Source organism: Salmo salar, chromosome ssa10 (assembly GCF_905237065.1).
Source record: "Salmo salar chromosome ssa10, Ssal_v3.1, whole genome shotgun sequence".
Classification (NCBI taxonomy): Eukaryota; Metazoa; Chordata; class Actinopteri; order Salmoniformes; family Salmonidae; genus Salmo; species Salmo salar.
Window position 1 is genome coordinate 103,267,121 of NC_059451.1, and position 11,159 is coordinate 103,278,279.

At 40.0% G+C, this 11,159-nt stretch overlaps 1 protein-coding gene across 1 annotated transcript; it reads right to left on the bottom strand.

Moving 5' to 3' along the window:
• Window positions 1–6,676: 6,676 nt before the first annotated feature.
• On the bottom strand, window positions 6,677–10,468 carry bhlh3 (Class B basic helix-loop-helix protein 3). The gene is given in 5 exon segments (NM_001165389.1): window positions 6,677–9,441; window positions 9,657–9,768; window positions 9,867–9,974; window positions 10,136–10,199; window positions 10,323–10,468. Coding segments are annotated over 5 exon segments (1,308 nt in total). The 5' UTR covers window positions 10,385–10,468; the 3' UTR covers window positions 6,677–8,479.
• Window positions 10,469–11,159: the final 691 nt, after the last annotated feature.

Consider the following 11,159-nt stretch of genomic DNA (forward strand, 5'->3'; position numbering starts at 1 on the left):
ACAGTTGAAACTGGAGCAGCAGCACGGCCAGGTGGACTGGGGACAGCAAGGAGTCATCATACCAGGTAGTCAGTCCTGAGGCATGGTCCTAGGGCTCAGGTCCTCCGAGAGAAAGACAGAAAGAGAGAAAGAGAGAATTAGAGAGAGCATATTTAAATACACACAGGACACCGGATAAGACAAGAGAAATACTCCAGATGTAACAGACTGACCCTAGCCCCCCGACACATAAACTACTGCAGCATAAATACTGGAGGCTGAGACAGGAGGGATCAGAAGACACTGTGGCCCCATCCGATGATACCCCCGGACAGGGCCAAACAGGCAGGATATAACCCCACCCACTTTGCCAAAGCACAGCCCCCACACCACTAGAGGGATGTCTCCAACCACCAACTTACCGTCCTAAGACAAGGCCGAGTATAGTTTTTATTTTATTTTTATAAATTAGCAAAAGTTTCTAAAATCTTGTGTTTGCTTTGTCATTATGAGGTATTGTGTGTAGATTGATGAAAAAAAAGCATTTAAGAATAAGGCTGTAATGTAACAATGTTGAAAAGGTCTGAATAATATCCGAATGCACTGTATGTGGTATGACAACTGATCTATTCACCTATTGAAATGGTAGAATACTGTAGATAGTATAAAGCTTGGTCACTATTCACATTTATTTCCATTGCTGAGGAAGAAGCAGAACTTTGGCAACTGTGTATGTACTTTACTCAATATTGTTAATGCAACAGTATTGAATGAACCGCCAGTGTTAGTTTTCCCTTTCATCTTGCTCTGACAATATGACTATGTTACTATGCCAAAATGTTTAAGCATATTCATCTGTAAAGAAATGGGACCAAAGATTAGAGGTCTTATTGCATCTGTTTGGTTTTCCAAATAGCCATATCTGAATACTTATTTAAAGCTAAGTGACAGTAAATTGACTTTTGTAAGATCCTGAGAGGGAGTGGTTTGCCTTAATTGACAGATATGCAACACTGATATAAAAGGTCAAACTGATCTTAGATCAGCACTCTACTCTGAGACACATGTATGAGTACAGGCCCTGGGACCAGGCTAGAGTAGTAGTGCTGCTCTAAGATCAGTTTGATCTTTTACATCATAATGAATATGATTATATGGCCAGAGAGGCCCTGGTCCTAGATCATGACCCATAATCTGAGAAGATTTGTGGATAATGGCCCAGACCAGTTTTTCCTGTCTTGCCAATTCCTTGGCATGACAATGACCAGAGTGAGTTGCCAAAACAGCACAAACTGATCTGGAACCAGGCTAATGCAACACCACACCACTGACTAAGGGCTTGATTCAATCCGTAGCACTGAAGACCTGCACTATGGAGCGATTGAAATTGAAAGGCAATGTTCCTGTGTTTGTGGAGACTGCATTTACATTAAACGCTGCATATGTCATCTCAACCTTTCAATCGCGCTATAAGGCGGACCTTCAGCGCTACTTATTGAATCGAGCCCTAAAATCTGATAAAACAACAGTCCATTTTAGTTTCTGCAATAAAGAAGAAATGGACCAATTGTTGTTGTACACAATATCATAATTGCCTTCAATGTACGGAATACCTTTCATTGGTTTTGATAAACAAATGGTTCACTGCTACTCATCTTTTAATAAGTTCTTAACAAGTGCCTTATACTCATGCTTATTTCTACATATATACAAATAATGTAAAGCTTTAGCAGGAATTATTCCAACAATGACCCGGCTCAGTTCTAGCCTGGTCCCAGATGTGTTTGTGCGGTCTTGCTAACTCCTTTAGTCATTGTTCTACCAGTGAACAAATGAGTTGGCAAGACAGCGCATACAGATCTGGAACCAGGCTAGCTGTGTTCGTTGTGTGAGTAAGATGTTTATGGAAGAAACAGGTGGTTCGACATTAGTTTCTGATAGATTTGATTACAGCCTATATACTTACTGTGGTTTTAGCATTCATTTTCCACCTAAGGAAAAGTAGGTGGCTGTATAGCTGTAAAAAAAACACTTGTATGTTTCCATAGGTTGTTTTGGTCAGTGTTTACAATTTGATGTCCTGTGCATTCCCATGTTAAGAAATCAACTGTACATAACTACATGTTTTATTTTCCTGCCTTAATTCACAGAAAATTGTTGAGAGATGTATGGATACAATTGGCTGCTGATGTGACATGGATTGCATGATTATAATAAAACGATATGACACATTTTTTGTCATCTTATATGAAGTCATACATGAGTCTTATATTCTATGAAATGATAATTGAAAGGGGGACAGGCCATAGGAAGAGTACACCGGAGAAATGTGCCCTCATCACACTGCCATGCTGGCTCAGATATTTCCTTTTCACATTGTCCTTTCCAGCACGGTGCAAGCAACTATGGTGGATGTGTAAACGGGCCAGCTCAAAACAACTCGCTTTGGTTGGACTCGCCTCAGTTTGGCTCGGTAGCGTAAAAAGCCCTATGAAAAAAATGGGAGTTGTCTGGTTTATGAAGAATGTACTTGATGATGGAGATGGCAATCATGTTGTCAGTATCACCACTAGATGGTGCTATCTGTCCAATAATCACAGACTAACAACTGGATGGCTCCAGTGGTTCTAGGTGAGTGACTGGAAATAATTGCATTATAATAACCTAGTGGATTGTTTTTAAACTATTAGCAGCCATAAAAATACTTCAGGCAACTTGTTCAATCAGACTGATTTATAATTTCAAACTCATATCTGGTTTATGAAGAATTTTACACTGAGTTGTATTAATAAAAGTCAGTGAGGTTGACTTGATTAGATTAAATTGACTTAATATACATTCTACAGTTGTTTACCCTCCTAATATGTTAGTCTATTAGATACTTCCAATAGTATCCTGCATTCTGGTGGCAACTGTGTAAAGCAGAAGCTTTAGTCTTCTACATCTGCATTGCTTGCTGTTTGGGGTTTTAGGCTGCTGATGTAAAAAAGAAAAGGCTTTATAAATACATTTGATTGATAGTCAAACATAAATTGTTGCGCTTCACCAGTGAGAGGGGGAAATGTTGCTGTTCAGAATATTTTAACCTCAAGACTACTTTTGCATTACTATGCAGAGCATTACGGATACTGGGACCCCCCCCCCAAGGCTGTGTCAGTGCTTAGCTGAACTTGACTAAAACAGAAGTAAGAAGGGACTAGAAATCAGCTTATTACTCTCTGATTCAAATAGCTGACAACTTTGTTATCAACTAGTCTCACAAGTCAGGCAATAAAAAAAAAAAACATTAAACATATCTAACTATCCAAACAGAAATGTCATGTTAAAGACTAGATCAAACATAGGTAAACAACATATTTTCCGTTTATCTTTTACAATAAATACAGTCTTACAAAGCAAAAAGGTTGTGAACACACATTCAGTAGAAACACACACAGACAGACAGGACCCCTAGGTTTAACCTGTATTTGGTCGATATCAAAATGTACAATAGTGACAATTGGTGACATTTGCATTGATGCCTGTGTTCAGAAATAACAACCTAATAAGACATCAAGGCATATATTCAACTAATTGTGACAACATAGACCTAAGGGGCTAGGGCTGGTATTTGTCACTAGGCCTAATAAAAGGTGTTATTAGGAACATAAGCCCTTTTGTCCTTTCCACTGGAGTTGATCTTGCCGAAGCAGCACACAAGTAGTGAAAAAACGTCAGAGTGGGTGCAACTGGAAGCATACTTCATCATTCTCTTATCACATGACACTAACTAAGCCTTAGAGTACTGTAGGGGAGAGTGGAGTAAGTTGAGCCAAAGGGGTAAATTGAGCCACCATTGTTTCTAGGAAACCATGCAAAAAAAATAAAATTTGTCCAGATATTTAGGAAAATGGTTTCATGAATTCTGTCAAAGAAGAAACCACATGGAAAAAGTGGTAAGCAAGTTAGGTCGAAAAGAAATATTTTCACCAAGTCAAATGAATTTATTGTGTTAGAGGTTTCATGATGCTTGTATCTAAACCACAGTAGATCATTTTAAGATTGTTCTATACATCAGTTGTGGTCTATATAAGCTTCAATATGAGGTCCAAAACCTAGCATGAAAGTGCTTCCTTGTAGCTGTGTGGGCTAATGTAGTCAAAATGTTTCCCTTATGGTAAAATGAGCCAATGGTCATGGGATGAGTTGCACCAATGGCAAGTTGAGCAAATTGAAGTGTTTTCTTCCCAAGGCATTATCACTAAAGTAACAACAGGGCCTGGCCTATGTTACCAGTGTTTAACTACAAAGTTTTTGCTAGGTATTAAGCCGGTGTTAAAATATGCAAAAAAATTATTAAAAGACAAGAAAGTGATTGTGTTGAATTATGTTTGGGAAATAAAGATAGACATGATAAACAAAGGTAGCAGTAATATTTCATTCAGTACAGAAATGTGTAGGCGGCTTAACTTACCCTGTCCTGCGGCTCAACCTACCCTATACCTGGTGTAAGTTGTGCCAAGAGACCACTTTTTTTGGACATGCTATGTCTTCAAAACTAATGTTGATATGAATTCTGACTATTTCCAGGGATACACAACTACCTGAAATATATGTAGATATTTTTGTGAGAAAGAATACTACAGTTGAAGTCGGAAGTTTACATACACTTAGGTTGGAGTCATTAAAAGTCGTTTTTCAAACACTCCACAAATTTCTTGTTAACAAACTATAGTTTTGGCAAGTCGGTTAGGACATCTACTTTGTGCATGACACAAGTCATTTTTCCAACAATTGTTTACAGACAGATTATTTCACTTACAATTCACTGTATCACAATTCCAGTGGGTCAGAAATGTACATACACTAAGTTGACTGTGCCTTTAAACAGCTTGGAAAATTCCAGAAAATGATGTCATGGCTTTAGAAGCTTCTGATAGGCTAATTGACATAATTTGAGTCAATTGAAGGTGTACCTGTGGATGTATTTCAAGGCCTACCTTCAAACTCAGTGCTTCTTTCCTTGACATCATGGGAAAATCAAAAGAAATCAGCCAAGATCTCAGAAAAAGATTAACTTACTTTGGTGCGAAAAGTGCAAATCAATCCCAGAACAACAGCAAAGGACCTTGTGAAGATGCTGGAGGAAACAGGTACAAAAGCATCTATATCCACAGTAAAAAGAGTCCAATGTCGATATAACCTGAAAGGCCGCTCAGCAAGTAAGAAGCCACTGCTCCAAAACCGCCATAGAAAAAGCCAGACTACGGTTTGCAACTGCACATGGGGACAAAGATCGTACTTTTTGGAGAAATGTCCTCTGGTCTGATGAAACAAAAATAGAACTGTTTGGCCGTAATGACCATCGTTATGTTTTGAGGAAAAAGGGGGATGCTTGCAAGCCGAAGAACACCATCCCAACTGTGAAGCACTGGGGTGGCAGCATCATGTTGTGGGGGTGCTTTGCTTCAGGAGGGACTGGTGCACTTCACAAAATAGATGGCATCATGAGGCAGGAAAATGATGTGGATATATTGAAACAACATCTCAAGACATCAGTCAGGAAGTTAAAGCTTGGCAGCAAATGAGTCTTCCAAATGGACAATGACCCCAAGCATACTTCCAAAGTTGTGGCAAAATGGCTTAAGGACAACAAAGTCAAGGTATTGGAGTGGCCATCGCAAAGCCCTGACCTCAATCCTACTGAAAATTTGTGGGCAGAACTGAAAAAGCGTGTGCGAGCAAGGAGGCCTACAAACCTGACTCAGTTACAACAGCTCTGTCAGGAGGAATGGGCCAAAATTCACCCAACTTATTGTGGGAAGCTTGTGGAAGGCTACCCGAAATGTTTGACCCAAGTTAAACAATTGAAAGGCAATGCTACCAAATACTAATTGAGTGTATGTAAACTTCTGACCCACTGGGAATGTGATGAAAGAATTAAAAGCTGAAATAAATCATTCTCTCTACTATTATTCTGACATTTCACATTCTTAAAATAAAGTGGTGATCCTAACTGACCAAAGACAGGGAATGTTTACTTGGATTAAATGCCAGGAATATGAAAAACTGAGTTTAAATGTATTTGGCTAACGTGTATGTAAACTTCCGACTTTAACTGTATATTTTCCTTGACAGAGTGATGCTGAATGTAAAAAATGGCTAAACTTACCCCACTCTCCCATACATTCCACAGTAGCAGTACATATCAGCCTGAGGACTTACAGTGTCAGGGTGTACAGTATCACTTCCTATTCACACCACTTGTTTTTGGAGACCTAATTAACTTAACGGTAGGTGATTTTTTAATCACCCAGAGCCGATAAGTCCAATAATGGACATGGTCAACTAAATAGGGGTATGGCTACCATAAAGCTATGTATGTAGAGGTAGGGAGACCTTATCAGTACCTTAAAGGGATCGTTCATTCCTTTGAAGTTGAAGCTAATATTTTGTACTGTAACGTGTTTGAACTACAGAGAAACAATCATTGAAATGTTTGTGATCATCTTTAGCACAGGTGTCAAACTCATTCCACGGGGGGCTGAGTGTCTGCGGGTTTTCAAAAACCTGCAGACAGTAGTCCCTCCATGGAATGAGTTTGACACCTCTGATCTATAGCATGCCTCCTATCAATTAAATCATTTGATATAGCTATGTCTAAGAAGGAAACAATCGATTTTGTGTAAAAAAAAAACTAAACAATGAGGCATCCGAATAGTTTTTGGTCTGATATTTATTTTACAGCTGGTCAGAAATAATTTACAACAGCATATGTGTAAAGCATTAACGAAATGTGCAACAGTTTCTCAGTTAAATCTTTTTGTTGTTGTTGTTGTTCTACCTTTCTTCTACAACATTGACATCGGACATATATTCCATAGTATATTCACAAAACTATTTACACACACATGCCACTTTTAATGACAGTTGAAAACATAATGGATTTGAGGCAAGAGCTGCTGAACAGAAGCAAAAAATAAACAATATTGGATATGCAAATAAAATCTAGTCACTCACACAAGAAACTCAAACATGATAAACACCACAATTGCAGGAATACATCTCTCAAGAAAAAAAAGGATTGTACATTTTAAAAGGACATTTATCAGAACTTTTGGTCACCGGACCAAAGTTACCTCCAACTACATACACCTAATCTGAATGTAAGTTTGTGTATCTATTAGAATGTGATACTAGAGCTTCTTCTTCATTCGGAGGCGGAGTATAAGTTGTTTCATGTAGCTTTATAAATACAATAAGACGTATAACCCAAAATGAATTATGATTAGTGGCTTATAATGTTTATTGAAAAACACTAAAAAGCCTGATGATCTGTAGTAGCCTAGTATCTTATTCTTCAAACACATACACAGTCTATACAGTCTGGCGTAAAGTTTCTGCCCTCTAGTTTAGTGATTTTCTTCAAGAAAAATATATTTTAAAAAATACATACAGTGATGGACTACAATAGTTGGAAAGGGAGTGTTGGGAAGAAACGGGGAGATTTTTCAAAGGCAGAAACAAGTGCACTTTATCTCTGAAACTTCCAGAGCTAAGACAAACAAAGGTAGTTACATTCAATATCAAAGTTCATGCCTAGTATAATTTTGCTGGAGGTTTAGCTGACTGGTCACGGGGTGTCTCATTATGTGTGCAGAGATGCCAACCAATCAGGGATATAATTGTCAATTGTCATAAAACAGCATCTTCCAATGACGTGCTTCCTTTCAATATAATGCGAAATATCAGCAGTCAGCAAAATGTATCTGAGGGGGTTACTGCAAATTCCAAAAGACTAAATAAACAAATCCAAATGTGTTGGCATGGAGAGGGAGTTACATAATATGAAGTAAATCATTTGTCCAGTTAGGGCTTATCTATGATCCAGGGTGGACATCTCGGTTTGAGGTACCTAAGTAACTTTCTCAAGCACTTTATACAGAGGCCCATTTAGTGCATAAACAAGGAAATAGATCAAATCACACCTATCACAATTAGTCATACTGTACAGTCAGAGTCAGAAATGTTGACCTGCAATGTTGACCTTGGCGTAGGTCAGTTGCAACATCATACATCCAAAGTCACTAGCTGATTGGGGATCAGAGGGCAATATTGCTTATAAGCAGATTGTTTGTCTTGATGTTTTGGCACTGATATTCGCAGTTTTAAAGGTTGTGTTAATGGAAAAACTCCAGCTCAATATAACCTGTTGTTAGTGTCAATCATTGTCGATTATCATTCAGATTATTCTCGCATTAAGTGCAAAAGGCACACACTGTCACAACTTCCCCCTGATTGGCCAAGATACAGGAGAAATTTAACTGTGAAACTTGTCTCGAAACTCCTATATCAATAAAAATCTATCGAAAATACGAAAATAAGGTAAAAACAGACAGCTGTCGGAGAATCGTAAACAACATAGGCTTACAATGCAGAATGCACATCAATTTAACACATACACAGTTAAATTAGCCAGTTTTTACAAGAAAGAAAACAAAATCTCAAAATGTCATCTTAATTATGTACTGTCATTTTCATTGTCTAGGGAGTCATCCCCTAATTCCTTATCATCATAATCATCATCGTCATCTTCATCATTCTCAAGATTGTCCTCCCTCTCATCAGGTGAGCCCGGCTCTGCCACGTTTGACATGTCACTGTCGTCGGAGGGAGAGTCCTTGGAGTCGGAACCCAATCCAGAGATCTTCTCTGTCGACATGCGAGAAAAAACACCGGCTGTTGCGGCCGCAGCTGCTGACGCATGTGAGTTGAGGCCGGGGTATAACCAGTGAAACTGAGATGAGATCGTCGCCGCTGCCGCAGCTGGGTACACAAACTTCTCTAGGTTATTTTTGTCAAATAGAGGCATGTAGGACGCTGCCGCCGAGGGATTTATGAAGTAAAAGGGCATGCAAAAGGGAGTCTGCTGTCCCACGCCAGTTATTCCCATCAACGAATTCATAAAGACCAGATCAGGTCTGGTGGTCGCGTCTGCGCTTGTCGTGCAGTTTCCAGCCCAGTTCATCTTTGTTTTTTTGGCAGCGCGGTCATCCTCGAACTCCTGCTTTATCTTTACTGCCTTGGGCCCCTGCAGTTTGCTCCGGTCACATCCTTTCTTCCCATCATTCTTTTCCGCCTCACCCCCGTATCCACTGTCTGTGTCTGTGTCATTCTCGTTAAGCTCTCCATGGCTCCTCTGTATGACTGATACGCGGTCATGTCCGGCTTGGCTGTCTGGTTTTTGGCCATCGCGGTCGAGCGCGTCTCTAGCAGGTAGCTGGGGATGGAGCAGTGGCGCACCAGGCTGAAACTGTGCCGAGACTTTGTGCAAGTGGCTGATGAGTTGGGCGCACCGCTGCTCGCATGTATTCCAGTTCTCCAACTTGTTTAGGTACTGCAGGACCTCTTTGGCACACGCTTGGAACCCCGAGTGGAACGCATCCAAATCAGCGCGGATGGGCATTTTCGTCGATAGATCCCCTGCAAAACATGCATTTAAAGTTAGAAATGACAACTTCATTGACTGAATTAAATTGTACCTAACTGTGGGAATGCAACCATATCAAATTTGATGGCTACAATAACTTTTACACATAGCCTATCCAAAACCAAAGAAGCCAAAATAGAGAATTCATAAACTCTAGCCTATCATGAAACTTTGAATAGTCATTGGAGGTTATGCAACAACAACTTACCATTCTGAAAAGCCATAATCTTCTGGTGCTGCTGCTCAGTGACTGCAGTCAACGCGTTTAAATGCTTCAAAGTTAACTCAAGAACAACTGCTTTCTCCAAATGCCCGAGCGTCTGAGTGGAAAACACGAGATCAGATAACTCAACAATCATTCATCAAAACAATAAAAAACATTTCATATGCAAATCACTTCTTAATCGCAAAAGCTTACCGTCAGTTTGAGATGTTCGGGTAACAAATCCTTTAACTGTCCGATACACTCATTGATTCTGTCTCTCCTCTTCTTCTCTATCAATCGGTGTGGTAACTTGTACGCGTCCTGGGAATGAAAAGATACATTTGATTACGACCACAGAAACAAATGATAGCATTAGATCAAATCTACAACAAGTACAACACAGTCAAGACACTTATCCTACAAGGACGTTTTACCTATCAGACATTTATTGATCTACAAAACAAGATAAAACGCGCGCATACCTTGCCATCTTCGCGCTTCAGCCCTCTTTTCGATTTACACATGTAGAGTGAGGAGTATTCCACCCTGACAAAATGAAAAGGGCAGTTTAGTTACATAGTTATAAACGTACAAATGGTGTACATCTAGTTAGTTAATTGTTAATGGACATAGCCCCATACCGTTCTAAAAATGAAATAATTAGATTACCCTAAGAAATCAGCATGATCCATAAATTGCCTGTCCTGCAGACGCGGTATTTTTTCATCCATAACTTGTCTCTTGTTGGTATTCCTCTTTGTCTTTACAATGTGTGTTATTCCAAAACCAGCAGGCAGAGAAGCTTTTGAGAAGATGTTGCACGGCGAGTGTTCTGAACAGTGCAGCACTTTAGAATGATGTCTAGTTTCCTGAACTGCCACTTTGCGAGTCGTTTGTACGAGAGCGCACAGCGCACGCGCGACTCCGGTCGGATCAGCTCCAACTCACGTGTAAACTGCACCAGCACGAAGTCCGGTAATTAAGACCTTTGCTATTCCTGGTCTAGTAGACCTACGCGACAGCCCGTTTCTATGGCAATGCAAACTTGGACCGTATCTAATTAATGCTATTCTATTGGATTTAACATGTATATAGTGAAGAAACTGAAATAAGAGTTGATTATATTATGCGCCGGTGAACATGCTCATTCCCATTGACCACATAAAGGTGAATGTGAAGCAAATGCGGCATGCACATAGATAGGCACACGGGAAAGTAGGCGTTGTGCGTATGTATGCGTGCGTGCGTGGAAGGCGCGGGTGTGTAAGGAGAGGGTAAGGAGAGGGTGCGCAAGGAGCGCACACACACACACACACAAACACAAACATCCTGCGGGCGAGGTACTCATCCCTTCTCGTTCTCGCACCAGTAGTCACTCAACCTCCAGCTGCCCCGAGGTGCGTTTTCAGTAACAATGGCTCTGGCTGTGTGCTCAAACACGTGCGCCGCAGTTCCTTATGCCAGCCCCCTGTCAAGTTGACAACAATATAAATAGAATCATGAACA